Below are 16,076 nucleotides of genomic sequence, written 5' to 3'. Positions count from 1 at the left end.
TTTTTTTTAAAAAAAAGTTATCAAGCTCTTAAAAAATCACCCGTTATATACATATGTACATACTTGCCACATCTTTGTAAACTTTTGCACAGGCTGTTGGAAAATTATTAAAAGGTGAATTAGTATTATAATTTGGTGCCGCATTCATCCGAGCTGGAATTATAATTACCACAATCAGAATACATATATTTTAACCGGAATAAAGGAACAACTGATTACTTTCTATTTAAATTGCCCTGCAGGAGATTTCTCTGGCCCAAAAATAGTTCAAGATGCATTCCTTTTTCCACAACACTAGTTCCCGCCCAATCTCCGAACAACGACTGCAATTATCTACTTTATAATGGAGGTGTCATTGGCGGTGGATAGTTGTCCCATAAGCATTTCAATGTAGACAGTTCATAGATAAACTAAACGAAAAATCTCGTCCGTTGACGATTGTTATAGCCGTGCGACTCGTAAGCCGATGTTGCTTATAGGGAATTTACATGAGGCGATTTTTCAGGCAACTTTTAGTTGAAAGCAACAATTGCCTGGTGTAAACGGACTTTAAACTAATCGATATCAATGAAGTTGGTCGGCTGCCTACTTTCGTTCAACTTTTGATTCAACTAATCGCCTGTGAAAGTTGAATCATGTAAATTTCCTATTAAACAACAACAACGCATTACTTTTTCCGTGCACGTTGATGCTTGCACAGATGAATGAATCGTGGTTAGATTTGAATTTTTTACACTTTTTTAAGTACCCAGTGTCCCTCAACGCATAACAAAGGAACCATACCAAGTCTGGTTCTGTTAGATACTATTCTCAGTACTAGTAATTTTATTTCATGAGGACACTTGTGCACTGCAGGGTTTAAACATAATACATATATACTAGTTATACATATACATACATACATAAATATTTAAATGCCCAGCCAGCAAGGAAACGTACATTTTACGAACATTATGTTTTACGAGGGATTCTCGATCGGCAAAAAGTTGGAGGAAGGTTGGTAAACGATAAAACAATAAAATGTTTTCATTTTGTAGGAAATTTTTCTTGACCCGCAATATTTAAAAAATTGTAATATTCGACTGCTTTTTCGATCCGTTTAGGACTGTTCGTAGGCGCTCTACAATTTCAAGCGAAAAAGTACTCGAAAACGAATCGTAAACGGCAATCATTAACGATTTTTTACTCGGTTTTCCTTCGAGAAAATATCCAATTGCGAGCTCGTTTACGGTAATAAAGGTATACATTCGGTTGGTTTAAAAATGCATGTGAAGAAGTAAAGTCGGAATTTTAATGCGGCCGCCCCTGGGTTGTTATATACCAAAAAAAGGGAAATAAAGTAAACCACTACTTTTTTTTTTAATTTTTAGGTCAAAAAATATTTAGGGAGTGCTCAAAGCATCAAAAGTTTTCCATGTATTTTATATGGGGAAAAATAACTTTTCGTAGAAATGGTATAGAATTCTTCAAAATCAATATTATCTATCGGAAAACTCTGTTTATCTTCAGGAGATTCCCAATAATAATAGCAATTGTTTCTTTAACCTTTTTTTCATGGCAACTATACTTTATAGGTCCACTAAAACTCACAGAAAATGCAATGGGGGACCAATAAAAAATCTTCAGTATTATCTGGTGGATGAATACAATCATCCCTCTTAAGGAGCGAAATGCTTCCTCTCTAAAACTTAAAAAAGAAAAAAACTTTGGAGAATTTTTTTATATAAAATTTATAATTTATATATAAATTTTTGTGATTTTTTCGTTTTGGAAGAACCCCACAGTTGTTTGCAACCAGTTTTTGGTATGAATCCTTTTTCTTCAAAATTGTTACTCTTTCTGCACTTTGCATTAAAAAATGCATATAACCAACTAAAAATACAGAAAGGCTCAAGGAAAAAGAGGGCTCAACTGGCCTCTTGCAAATTTTAGAAGCTTTTATTAAAAAAAAAAATTTATCAAGTTGAGTGAAAAGTGAAGGTTCCAATGAGCAAATGAAATCGGCTTAACGACACTATTCTATTTAATAATATGAATTTACAAGGAATTCAAGAAGACATCAGATATGATTAAGAAAATATTTGATAAAATTAAGAAGTGTTTTTGATAAAATTAAGAAGTGTTTCTTTGAAATTATGCAATCAAGCAAAATTTTTTTATGATTCTTAAAAGATATTCTCATAAATAAAATCAAATAGAATTTTCACATAAAATCAATAAGGTCTTCTTTATGGAATTTTCTTTATTTTTTCGTCTGTTTTATCCCTTAGCCTAAAAACGTTTCATAGCGACAAAGTTCTTGCCTCTCTATAACATATTTTTCTCTGGAGACTGCCGTACCTGCCGCGAACTAAAATAAATCGGGAGTGTAGAACATTTTCTATGCTCGTGTCCTGCACTGACGAGGGTCCACTGGCTAAACTAAGTACTCGTACAGCTGGTATATACAATTTTATGTATTATGATATCATGTGAAGAGTGTCTATTGCGAGAATTTCCTTAACCACTGTAACCAAAAAAAATAAAAAATCACAACTTGAGCGAAGCTGCAGGTGTTCCCACTGAACGACACGAAGCTTTTCGCAAAAGAATCGGCTGCAAAGATTGGCCTTTATTGAAAACCGACTAAAATAGTTGTTGAGTTTGTTTCAAAATATTTATCGAACAAATAATTTTTAACTAGTTATTAAGTTTTGGCTCTTAAATTTTCCTCGATTTTTTTTTTTTGATTTTTGGCAATATGACGTTGTTCTAACAAATGAGAGTGTGGAATGTATTTAAGTCAATTAAACTAAAAATAACCCCAAAAGTAGTTAATTTTTATATATTTCTAAAGATTTACTATAAACAACTACAAAATTGTATGCAATGCTTTAAGACTATGTGAAAATTGTTAGTGGTTTGCCAGCTTGTTGCTTGGTATTTATGGCCAATTAAACAACACAAACATACATACCCGTATGTGCGAATGCATACATACGCACCAGCATATTTGCCCATAAATATATTTATGTAGTTGTATCTACTAACAATAAACGCTGCATTAAGATAACCAAGCAAAGCACAATTCTAGAGAGTTGAGAGTACAAACAAAGGTACATATGTATGCTGTGCAGTGCAGTGAGCTGTTAAATGCCAACCGCCAGCGATTAGCGCTGCATGCTAGTTCAGCCGTTACACACTATGTAGTTAGTTGGAGGTTAGCTGGTTCAAAGAATTCAACAAATCAACAATTTTGTTGAAAAGTGTCTTTCGCTGAATTTGTTCGTTAATTTGCCGCAGAAACCGCCATCAGCCCAAACGACGGAAGTGCATGCATTTCGAACGATTGATTCTAAAACGATTGCCGCCGACCGCCGCCTCAAAACTGAGATATAATCCCACATTGAATCAGTCACAAAGTTTAGAATTAAGAGCGAATCCAAACAGTGCAGTGCCATCGCCATCGCCAGCCCCCAGTGCCGTTGAACGTTCACATCACATCACGGTCACAATTGTGTACATATGTATGTATGCGTATGTGCATACATAAATCAACGTAACTCACACCCACGTTGCTAACAAGTTTTTGTTCATTTTATTAACGCTTAGCGGTTGAGTGGTTCGCTTGCTCTTTTTGCAGTTTTTAATTGTGATCGAGTTAAAGCAGATTTTCACCAAGTTCAACAAAAATTAAAAAAAGCCCACGTCTGGTACCTAATTTTAATTTGCGTTGTTTTTTCTTTAGTGGTTAATTGTGATTCCAATAAAAAAATAAATATACTTATCTTCCGGCTAACAACTGGTTGTTTAAGAAGGGACTTTTTGTCATTAAACTTTTGTTTGCGCATGCTAATTTTGTAACAAAACGACAAAAACAAAAACAAAAAGAAAAAAATACAAAACTTAAAATGTTTCTTCAACAAATTACGCGCAAACATTTGCTGATTATGGCCAGTCTCTGTGTCGTGGTGGCCGTAATCGTAATTTGTGTATACACTACCACAGGATTTGGCGGTGGGCAGAGTGCCAAATGGGCGGATGATGGAGATTGCCCGACTGCAGCGGTGGACACCTCCAATTCAACGCTGAAACTAGTGCACATCGTAAGTAAATATGTATATACTAGAGGTATACGCCGCCGAGCCACGCCGCCGCCGCCGCCGTTTTTTGTCATTTTTCACTCGCCGCCGCCGAGTCATAGAAATATCGGCGCGGCGGCGGCGGCGGCGGCGTGCGGCGCCTAAGGATTAATGTACAAAATTTTCATGATATACTAACACTGAACTATATCGTACAATTGCGTCCAAATTTGTCGTGAGAGGTAGCAATCGACGCGTTTCTATCCTCATAATCATATTTCGATGGTGGAAGGTTAATATTGTTAACTATTTTAAAATTATTAACAAAAAACTTTTCTGGGGTATAGTCCCCTAGCATGAACAATTACAGTGTCGAAAACGCTATAAATCGCCAGTTTTCACTTTTAAAACACTTGTAAACTATATGATTTTACTAAATTATTCTAAAACCACATTTGTTTTACAACAATAAGTAGTTTATTTTGTTATTAAAAAGTAAACAATATTCCCGAACTGAAACGATAAAATGCAAGATGGCAAAACGCTATCACTCTAATTATGTATATTCGGTACTAGTGCTGTCGTTTGCTAATTTTCGAGTGAAGTGCTTGGGAGTGATTTTGGAGGAAAAGTTAGGTGATTATCGTAGTGACTATTTTAATACACAATTATGGATGTGGGGTTATTCGACTTAATTTATTTATTAGCTGATTATCTTTTTATATTTTTGATATTTTTTATATTAACCAATGAAATTACATTGATGCTAGTTGTTTAAGGGACTTGCGCTCCCTTAAAATTTCCCAAAGTTTTATGCATCCCTGCACCACTTTCAGCCATAAGCATCCCTGCTTAGCTGGAAGTTCGAAAAGTCTGTGTTTATACACGGAAACTTTTGTCGACGCGATTTTTCATATTCCCTTTTGGTGTTGCTCGTTTCATTTACACACGGCGACTCTTTGTACGCAATTGTTGTTGTCAGCTGTGAGCCGCTACCTCAATTTACACAGCCGAACGAGAGCACAAAGCGTGCAAAGAAAATTTATTATTTTGGAATAAACCTAATTTGTACAAAGTGAAGTGATTTCATAAAAAGTAAAATGACGGCTTCCAAAGTAAAGTGAAAAACTTCAATTGTAGTCATTTAAAAAGAGGTTACTACTGAATATTAATATTTACGTCGTTTTCCTCTTTTACATGGAATGATCCTTTTATAAAAATAAATTGAATCTTTATAAGATTTGTTTAAAGTCATTTGTGGTCGCTTACTACGAACATGAATTCTTTTATTTTTCAAACAAGTATAGCACTAAAAGAACATAGTGCTTTTCGATCGGAAAAAGTTTCTTTGTAAAAAGTATCTTATTCATATTGAGCCGTTTAAAATTACTTTAAAAAATTTTTATTTTTTATTTAAATGTACATTTTATTAATTTAGTAAGTTATTTAAACTAGTTTATAGATCAGGAATTACTTATCTTGTCGACATTATCAAAGGTTTAGCCAGGGGGCCAAATCCTGTTCTGTAAAAACGTGAAGTGAAAACATTTTTCATCCCTTCACATAAAATAAACTAATTTGTCAAAAATTTTGCACTGTGAAAACTTCTTTCACAAAGCTTTGTGGCTATGCAAAAGAAAAGTTGGGAGTTTTCCCCAAAACCACTATCTTGTGATAAAAAATATCATTGTCCTAAACTCACAACAATTTACTAAATAATTACTTGCCAGATGTTAAAGGCAATCGCTTAAATCGCTTAAAATGATATAACAAAATGATAAAGGGAAATTGTCACTGACGTTGAATTTTTCAATTTCACTTCACATTTCATAGAACAATCTATGAATTTCGCTACTAAAAATATTAGATTATTGAACATTATTTTGATTAACACAAACAACCAGTTACTTAAGTAGGATGAGTAATCGAATAAAAGCACAGCTCTGTTATTGTCCCATCTTTAGAATATTTGACAGCTGGTATAGAATCACAAATGAGTGCAACAGGTTGTTTTAGATAGATTCACAAATAAGTTTGGTAATTCATTTTAATATTAATATTTCGCAAATATTTTAATTCTGGCATTAAACAGATGGATAAGTCAGTGGAAGGCTATAAAATAGATCTTAAGCGTTCATGTGCCAACCGAAAAAGCAAAGTATGGGACTACTTTGGAACTTTGATTATAGAAGGCGAAAGTGTTGAAGAAGATAAAGTTTTTTGCAAGATATGTTTAGAAAAACAGAAAAAAGAAGATGGAACAGTAATTTTTTCATGGTATAAAGTAATTTATCCACTTTTTTGTATTTAATTAATATTTGACATTCGTTTTAGTGCTAAAATTCAGTCATACAGTAAAAGCTGTTCAACCGGGAATTTAACGCGCCATCTAAAAAATGAACACAATATACGTGATGTCGACCCTGAGAACAATTCGCTCACTCCAATATCCAAATTCTTTAACAAATTGGTACCTCCAAAGTCTTCAAAAGATCGAAAATGGATTCTAGGAAGAGATCTAGCTTTGTGGATGGCAAGAGACCTGCTTCCATTCCATGTTATTTCCCACAATGGAATTAAAGACTTCCTTAAAAAATATAAAGTAGCGGTAGCTGATGATGATATTCCTCATTACAAAACACTTTCAACAACAGCGTTGGACGATGTATATGAAGCAGTTTTAAAATTAGTTACACGTGAAATATATGGGCAAAGACACTTTGCCTTAACATTTGATTTGTGGACGGATAATTTCCGAAGAAGAAATTATATTACCTTTACATTTCATTGTCTCACACGCTTTTTTGAGATGAAACACCTAACGCTGGAAACCAAATATATATCCAAGGCTCACACGGCAAATAATATTTTAGCTGAACTTCAAGAAGTGACAGATAAGTTCAATTTGCGATTGGATTCTAATTTTGTTGTAACCGATCAAGGGAGCAATATAAAAAAAGCCATTAGTTTAGGGTGTATCAAGAACCATTTCTGCCTTGGACATGGACTACACAATTTACTCAGTGTAGATGGCTACAATTCTGTTCCTGAACTAAGAAATTTAATTATAAAATGCAAAAGTATTGTGAGAGCATTGCGGTTTAAAACCCACATTTTGAGATGTCAAGCAGACTCGATACAAAATCAAATTTTGTCAAGTATCGACAATTTGGAAGAGCTTCTTGCTTCCGAAGATGATTATTGGATGGATTATGAAGATGGATTTGGACCGCTGGATGATGTTCCTTTAGAAACGTATAGACATATAAACAATATTAATGATTTGCATGGTAGTTTGGTGGAAAAGAGAAACATCACACTCAAAAACGCAGTCGTAACTAGATGGCATAGCGTCTTGTCAATGTTAGACAGTCTTGGATCTCAAAGAACCGCAATAAATAAACTGCTCACAGAGTGCAATAAGACTGACTTAATACTTTTAGAGACTGAAGCACAACTTGTATACAAATTGAGAGACTTTTTGCAAAAATTCAAAGATTCTGTGAACATTCTGTCCGGGGATTCATATCCATCTATTTCTCTGGCATTAATTATTAGAACAGAAATTGTGTCAATATTAGGAGAGAATGATGGTAGTGATTTGAGCGGCAATAACTTGCATTCTTTCGACTTTTGTCCTATTGATCAAATGAAAAATAACATGAAAAGTAGACTGGACTACAGATTTCCAATGTCTGACATATTAGTTTGCGCTTCTTTACTGGATCCTCGATTCAGCTCCCTGAATTGTATTTCTAAATATTGTAGAGCACAGAATTTAACAAATATGCAGTTCTTGATCAAAATGTATAGAAGATTAATTGGAGATGTTCAAATCAATTGCGGTAATCAGAATGCTTCGGATAACACTCCTTCTACCAGCAAAATAATGAAGCTTGCTGAGAGGCACTCTTCAAATTCTAAAGACATGAGTCTGGAAGCGGAATGCCATTTATTGTTGAGCTTATCATCAACCCAAAACGTCTTGAATTTTTGGCGAGAAAAATCATGTTCTATGCCTTTACTATCTATATTAGCACAAAAAGTCTTGTGCATACCGGCAACAAGTACACCAAGCGAACGTGTGTTTTCTATTGCTGGACTTACTATTACTAATAAAAGGTCGCAGCTGAGTCCTCACAATGTTAACAAAATAATTTTTATTCATGACAATTATGATTCTTGTAAAGAGAACCTCTTATTGTAACTTCTTGATTGCTTTAGCAACAACACATATTTGTATGTGTCTGTATGTATGCATAGATTTCTATATAATAATCATATGACTGTGAATTAATATTTCTATTCTTTAACCAGCATAAGAAATGCTAAGTTCATTTTTTGTTTTACAACTACTTTGTTGTTTTTTATGTTATTTCAATAAAAAAGTGCCTAGTCAACAATTTAAGGCTTAAGTTATTTCTAATTGGCTCAATACATACCTCCAGCACTAGGCATTCATCATTCTTATTCAAGCAGGAATTAGAAGAAATTTCAATTTATTGATATTTATTAAAAATGGAATTTAAAAAAATTCCAACTTGAATAAGAGTGGTGAATGGCTGACGCTCACAAAATGATAGGATAAGTTTAGCAGCTTCATGGTTTTCTATGCTCTTTGGTATGTGGCTAATGGCCAGATGCGCCGGCGCTATTTGAGGCGCCGGCGTCGCCGCCGCCGCCGATTATTTCTAAGATTGACGACGCCGCCGCCGCAATATCTATCGGCGTAAACCTCTAGTATATACAAGTGGTAATACTGTTCATTGGCTTAGTAAATAAGTTACTTTTAAAATGTGTGTGAAGACGTTCGAGCATTCAAAGTGTACTTAAAGTAAAAAGCGTTGTATCTGGGTAATTACGAAAAAATTAATCTTTTTGAAGCATCCTTAAATTATGTTTAGTAAATAAATATTGTAGAAGCAAAGGTGGGGAAAAACGAATCTCGTTTAAGAAAACAAAACTGTAATTTTCGATGTCTTTATTGAAAAGCAATTTTTGATTGCTTTTGAATTTATGGTAGTAGAAATCGAACCCTAACCGCCAAAATATCGTAAGCGACATTTTTTTCAAAATTTTATTTTTGAAGCAGAAATATTCCTAGAGCATGCCGGGTATTTAATGTTCGGCTCCGCCCAAACTTAGACTTTCTTACTTGTTTGTTTAGAAAAAAAGTTAAAATATGACTTTTCATGGGTACCAAGAGATGGTTCTTAAACAATACTTTCCCTATATATAAAATTTTATCCCTTAGGATAATAGTGTAAGGTTGCCACTTATTTTCGATTTTACACAATTTATCTAAACATCGCAATTTGGATATGAAATGAAAGGTATTGTTGGGAACTTTGATCCGAAAATATTTTCGATCAGGGTTGCCACGCGTCTATGTAATAAAAATCGTTATTTTGTTAATTTCGATCATCATTTTTTTGTATGGATACATAGTACAAATGTGCTGAAGATATGTTCTACTTATTCCAATGCATTTCGAAATAGGGTTGCCACCTAAATTTAATAGTAAGCAATTTACTTAAAAGATATCGAAATCTAATTTTTTCTGTTATTGCCTAAATATTTTTTTAAAGCTATCCAAATGACAAGTATTTAATATCCAAACCTTAAAAACTTTGAAAAGTATATGCACTCCGGGCAAAGCTCCTATCAACCTAGTACTGACTTCTTAAGTGGTTCAACAAAATTATTCGTCGAATAATTTCAGTGGGTCCTTGAACAAATGAAGTACTAAAAATTATAAATAAAATGTGTTTAATGACAAAGATATAACTTCTAACTCAATAAAAATCAAAAACGTAGTACACTAATATTTCCAAAAAATTTCGTGATAGAACAAAACTAAGAATGCAGTTTATCATCATTTGAATACTACGTCATGTTCTTATATATCTCTTCTTTTGAAAATTTCATGTTTTGAATGTTTTACAGTATCGCCGACGATTTTTTGTATTTACATATATCCATATGTTTCTCGGAAAATGTTCTAACGATTTTCTTGTTTGAAATTTTGTAATCAGATAATGTTTTGCATCTTAGAGTTGTCTGGATAGGAAATATCTCCGAAAGTATTCATATAAGGTTGCCACTTATTCCAAATTATTTAAAAACTAAGCAAGACATCATAGAATGGGTATCAAATGAGAAGCATTTTAAAAAGCAACAATTTAGATATATATTTCAGTAGGGTTGCCACCTATGTGATATTCTATATGTTATGTCTTAGGATATTAGTGTAAGGTTTCGATTCCATAAATTTAACTAGAACAACCTAACATCGATCTGAAATGAAAGTTATATAGTTTTGAGAACTTTAACACAGAAATATTTTCGGTGGGGGTTGCCGAAACTTAAAAATTAACAGTTGAAAGAAGAAAAAAAAATCCCCTATCTTTGAGAGAAATGGGCAGTTAGGGACCAATTTTTATTTGAGTTTTCATTTTCAAAACATTTTTGGAATGTAAAATCGAAAAACTTTTCAAAAGCGTTTTTTTATTAAAAAATTTTCAAATTTTTAACATAAAATGCTGTTTTCAAAAAAAAAATCCCGTATTGATCGATTTTCTTGAAATAATTTTTCTGTTTTTTCGAATTTTTCTTTTAATGAAAAACTAACAAATTTTGTCCAACTCCATGCCAAGAACTCTGACTACGTTAAATCAAATGCAGTAATCAAAATCATAAAAATATCACATTATAGAGGGAGACATTTTTTACATAATTGCAGTCGGTAGTACTACGCTACGATTAACAACCTTCGCGTAATCAATTGCTGTCGTTTTCGTTAAAGTTTAATCACACATGGCGTATGAGTAACATTTTTTCCTCCTTATATTACATTCCAAAAAAAAACCCCTTGAATTTACCAGAGATTTCAAGAAAATGATATGTTGCAGCAAAGTACTTCCCACTGCATTTATGTAGAATGAAATATTTTAATCTTTCTGATTAATGCATCTGATTTGAGTACTTGGCCTTGAGTTGGACGAAATTTGTTCGTTGTTCATTAATTCAAAAAGACGTATCATAGTTTGCTTGCCTTCGTTTTATGGTAAACGAAATTTTATGAAAGTTTTTTCTAAAAATATGGAGTGTTTAAATATATATTTAAAAGGATTTTATTAAGAAATCTTTTTTTAAAATAGAAATACCAACGAGTTCAATCTTCATTTCACAAAGAAGATACAGCGAAAAGTTTTAGAAGCATATGTATGTACGTCTCGCAGACTTAGCTTGTGAAAGCAGGGTTAAAGGTTGCAGAATGAATGGCAATTTTTTTGAAAACATTTTCAAGAAAATAAATCAGTACGTGGGTTTTTCGGAAATTCACATTTTATAGAAATTTTTTTTCCGATTTCATATTCCAAAAGCCTATTGAAAACTAAAAGTTGCAAAAATCGGCTCATGTTTCACAAAGTTGTGGGCATTGATAATAATATAATATTGATTGTAAAAACCTGTCAATCATTCCGCAACTTTTAAGCCTAGTTCGACAATGTGAACTTTTTTAACGATATCTGGAAAACAGCTCGACAAAAAACAGCTTGAAAAAAAATCAGGGAGCCCTCTCTCAATTGGTACTGTAACATAAAAAAGTCAAATGGTGTAGGTATTGGGCTGGAATGCCCAGCTTCGTTGCAATAACCGCACCGTTTTTAGATGAGACTGTTACTTTCCTGGGGAAAAAACTGTATTTCGACAAAAACACCAAAACCTTCAAAAATTAGAGAGTTTTTAAAAAATTAAGGTTTTTTTTTTTTTAATTTTATTAAATATAAATAACAACAAACTATTCATTTTAAATAAAATAACATTAACCAAATTATACAAAAATATACTCCATAAAATGGAACATTTAAATCACACGTTGTTTTAATGAAATTCAGTTTCATTAATTTTCGTGAATTGCTTTGTTAATTTTATTTAGCATTTCATTCGATACCTCAAGTTTAGTAACTCCTGATGCATTTTTTTTATGAAAATTGTTTCACAGTTTGCTGAAATTTCTAGTTTATTTCTTGTTTCATTCAAAGTGATTTATGAAGATATTTTTTCCACATTTGCTGTGGCGACTGGACATTTGTTTTAAACGGGGAAACGCTGCTTCCCTTTTATTATAAAAATTGACTTACAAAAAATCCGTAAGAGGAATTTTTATTTATTCCTTCGAATCGAAAATTTCGAAACACTTTTACTTATACTAGAAGGTAATTTAAACAACTCTAAGCTTATCAAAAAAAAAAAAACTGCAATTTACAGTTAAATCTATGCATGTAGCAACATTGAACACACTGTAAATTTACAAAATAATATGTGAAAATTTTTGGAAAAAAATACTTGCAATTCAAACCAGAATATTGGGTTAATGGACGTAAACGTCTGATTTTTAAAATAATTTACATATTTTAGAATTCATTAATTTTTTTTTTTATTTCCAAATTTAAATTCAGCCTTACTCTGAGTATCTACCGAAAACAAATTAATCCGAAAATTTTTCTCATTCGCCCGTAGTGTATACATAAAAACGAAAAGTGTAAAGTGAACCGGTTCGGGGGAAATGAAGCTCACACATGATAAATCAGATTCCGTAAATAGTTTATGTACCAATTTATAAATAAATATAAATACATTTTTTTTTTCATATGTATGTATAATTATATATATAAATATAATGTTTTTATATATGTAAATAATATGCATTTTCCTTGATTCTTCAGGTGACACGTCACGGCGCACGCACTCCCGTTAATACCTATCCTAATGATCCATACGTAAAAGATGGATTTGAACCCACCGGCTGGGGTCATGTCACAAATGTGAGTAATAAATGTAATATATTATATCATAAATGCTATTAAAAAATAAATATTTTGGCTTTTTAATTTATGACTAATTTGAATTAATACATATTTTATTCGTATTTTATTTAACAGAATGGCAAACGCGAACTATTTGACATTGGACTATGGCTAAACCGCCGTTATGGCAAATTTTTGGAACCTTATTATTCCCCAGACGTAAGTTCAAAGTGTTGTTAATATAGACTAAACACTTGTAAACAAAATCTTTTCATATATATATATTTATACAGCGCGTCCATGCTCAAGCGACTGCTTCACCGCGCGCCATGATGTCCTTAGCCACCATACTCGCCAGCTTTTTTGCACCACATGAAACGGCCATGGATTGGAATAGCGATTACGATTGGCAGCCAATACCAATTTTCTCAGAGCCTTTAGAACAGGATTCGGTAAAATACATATATTTAAATGATTGGTATTATTTAAATAAAGTCCTTTCCTTATGTAATTTTTTTTTTTTAATATTTCAGCTGCTTCTGGTTCGAACACCCTGCCCGCGTTATTTTGAGGCACGTGGAGAAGTAAATCAATTGCCGGAGGTGAAAGCAGAGTTAGCGCGCTATGAATCACTTTTTAAAAACTTAACCGAAATAACGGGAATGCCTATAAGAAGTGCTGATGATATCAATTCGCTTTACATAACTTTGTTAGCGGAGGTAAGTATTTAGTGCATTAGGATTTGTAGAGCAACTTATAGGGCGGGAATGGGTCCCTGTCATGAAGAGCCATCTTTTGAAAGACACCCTGACAGAGGTGTTGGTAGGCGGGCTCCGTGTAGTTCAGATCCGTTTAATATCGCTCTAGTCATGGGCTGAAACTCTTTTGATCCAAACTTTCTTTCTGGAACTGTAGCATCCTTTGCACCATAGGAATTTTGTCTAGAATGACTCTTAAATAATTCGGCTACTCTGGGGATATTTTTTCTGACTTTATAATATAAAAACAACTTATTCTGAAGAGTCACATACGCGGTGTATAGCGCTTACTTTGGCCATTACTCGATGATCGAAGCGCACGAAACTTCCTGATTTTTTGTGCAATACGGACGAGATAATAAACTCTTGGCCTTACATAAGTTCCCTAGCTCTGGAGCTTTGCATAGTTGATCAAATTGCTATAATCGATCCAGTACTTCCTGTTCAAATGACCCACACTTCGAACAGTCCACTTAAGACGTCTGGGCACCATTTCTTCAAGGAAGTGGTTCATGTGGAGATATTTTTTACAGCCGCCAATTGTGAATAGTTTTGGGTTATTAGGAGATAACCCTGAGACGACCTGCTCCTGGTCAACACAGTCCATCACTTTTGATTCTTAGTTAGTTAGTATATTTAGTGTAACAGAACAAGCGACAGAGTTTGGTCTGTCTAAGGCCCCCTACCGCTCCCGCATTACTTCACTTGCTCTCGATAGTTAGAGAGTGTTATAGCACTTCTGACGAGGCTGTAGGTGGCCATCCTTTTGTATAGGGCCATGATGTTCGCTTGGCTGTCTGGAAATATAACTATAAACCCGCCGTTCAAACCTTTTTTCAAGTTTCAATCTGACACAGGTTAAAAATGCCAGCAACTTGGCCTGGAAGATTGTCAATCTATTGATTTCGATCAGGAACTTTCTGCCAAAACAAATGAAATCGGTATACCCGCATCTTTCCAACCTTAGAGGTTTATCCATAATCCTTACTATTGCTTATTCTCAACAAGAATACCACCCTGATATTTGCATCTGCAGTTCTCTCGACATTGCTGCTGCTTACTCTCAGAAGCTGCTCTAGCGCTGCGGTCGAACAAGTTCTCATTCGTTTGGACTATCATACGCTATAGCCATTCTATTGACTTAGTTCAGACACCATATCCTACAGGCCTACTCAAGTGGATTTACTAACAGCTCTGTCTAGATGAAAATTATAGCCAAATCTCTTATCAGGGATAATTCCAAGATATTTTTCTTGAGGGCAAGGTAGCATCTTACCGGCTGACCTTTCCAGTGTAAAAAATTTACGGGCGTTATCGGAACGGATCCTCCTGGAATGGAAGCCGCTATCCAGGCTATCTTAAAACCTTGCGGATCTGCATGTTTTATTGCAAATTGAAGTGAACTTTTGCCGATCCTTACCATAAGTTGCTAAATAGAAGCGGTTTTGTGTTAGGACATTAGTACCTTTCTGTGTAGTAATGCGCAGAAATGTGTTCATAAAGGCAATCGCTCCATTGTGTCTGCGAATAAATCACTTGCAACTGACTCTTTCGCCCACGCCCATTTTGAAAATATTTATTTACCGTAACTATTTTTCATACTTTTCTAATAAAAACAGAAAGAATTCGGCTATTCTCTACCAACGTGGACGCCAGATTACTATCCGGAAAAAATGCAATTTTTAGCTGAACAAAGTTATGTTTACAATGCTTATACAAAGGAAATGCAGAAAATAAAGGGTGGTCCATTCCTCAAGAAGATGTTTGCTGAAATGTTGCAAAAGCGTAGTGGCAAACTCAGTCCTAGCGATCGTAAGCTGTTCATCTATACCGGGCATGATTGGACAGTGGGCAACATACTCTCGGCGTTGAATGTGTGGCAGCGTCAAATGCCACGATTTGCGATTTTAACTATTTTTGAATTGCATCAAAATCAGCAGACTGGTGAATACTACGTAGAGGTGCGTATTTTTATCCCTTTCAAGTGAAACTTTCTTCTAAGAAGTGTACACCTCATTTATTTTCAGATTTATTTACGCAATAACGAAAAGGGTTGCGCCGAGTTGTTGCATGTACCAAATTGTGGCACTCAGTGTCCATTGGATAAACTAATTACGTTAAGCGCAGATGCTATACCAAATGAATCGTATGAGGAGCGCTGCAAGGCGAAAAATCCTGATTTTGAAGAGCCGCCACCGCGCCCAGTTGAGCGGGATGTGACTAGCACAAACTAAAATAAAAGTACTGTATAAATATTAGTATAGATTAAGTATGAAAAGTATTAGTATTTTTAGATTAAAGTTGTTAATTGTTGTACTTTTTTTTTTGTTTAATATTTTCAATTAAAAAGAATAAATGCATTATTTAATGCATGGTTACTTTAATTATTCTTCAATTACATACATATATAACTCATAAACTCAGTGAAGGCACTAAAAAATATG

General features: G+C 33.8%; 2 protein-coding genes and 1 long non-coding RNA gene across 3 annotated transcripts in view; 2 read left to right on the top strand and 1 right to left on the bottom strand.

The window, feature by feature from the left end:
• LOC118746826 overlaps nucleotides 1–16,076 on the bottom strand; it is a 304,681-nt gene that overhangs the window by 48,008 nt on the left and 240,597 nt on the right. The gene's annotated exons all lie outside the window — the stretch shown is intronic.
• LOC118747215 (prostatic acid phosphatase-like) lies at nucleotides 3,891–15,885 on the top strand. The gene is made up of 7 exons (XM_036481204.1): nucleotides 3,891–4,085; nucleotides 12,794–12,892; nucleotides 13,010–13,093; nucleotides 13,168–13,326; nucleotides 13,408–13,593; nucleotides 15,252–15,593; nucleotides 15,660–15,885. The coding sequence occupies exons 1-7, from the start codon at nucleotides 3,891–3,893 to the stop codon at nucleotides 15,864–15,866; spliced, it is 1,272 nt and encodes a 423-aa protein (XP_036337097.1). The 3' UTR covers nucleotides 15,867–15,885.
• LOC118746830 lies at nucleotides 6,050–6,484 on the top strand. The gene is made up of 3 exons (XR_004993896.1): nucleotides 6,050–6,098; nucleotides 6,154–6,338; nucleotides 6,396–6,484. It is a non-coding gene; the product is annotated as an uncharacterized LOC118746830 (long non-coding RNA).

Source organism: Rhagoletis pomonella, unplaced genomic scaffold, assembly GCF_013731165.1.
Source record: "Rhagoletis pomonella isolate Grant_MI unplaced genomic scaffold, Rhpom_1.0 Rhpom_scaffold_00011, whole genome shotgun sequence".
NCBI classification, from domain to species: Eukaryota; Metazoa; Arthropoda; class Insecta; order Diptera; family Tephritidae; genus Rhagoletis; species Rhagoletis pomonella.
The sequence above is the reverse complement of the archived record's forward strand: the minus strand, read 5'-3'. Positions and strand labels throughout refer to the sequence as shown.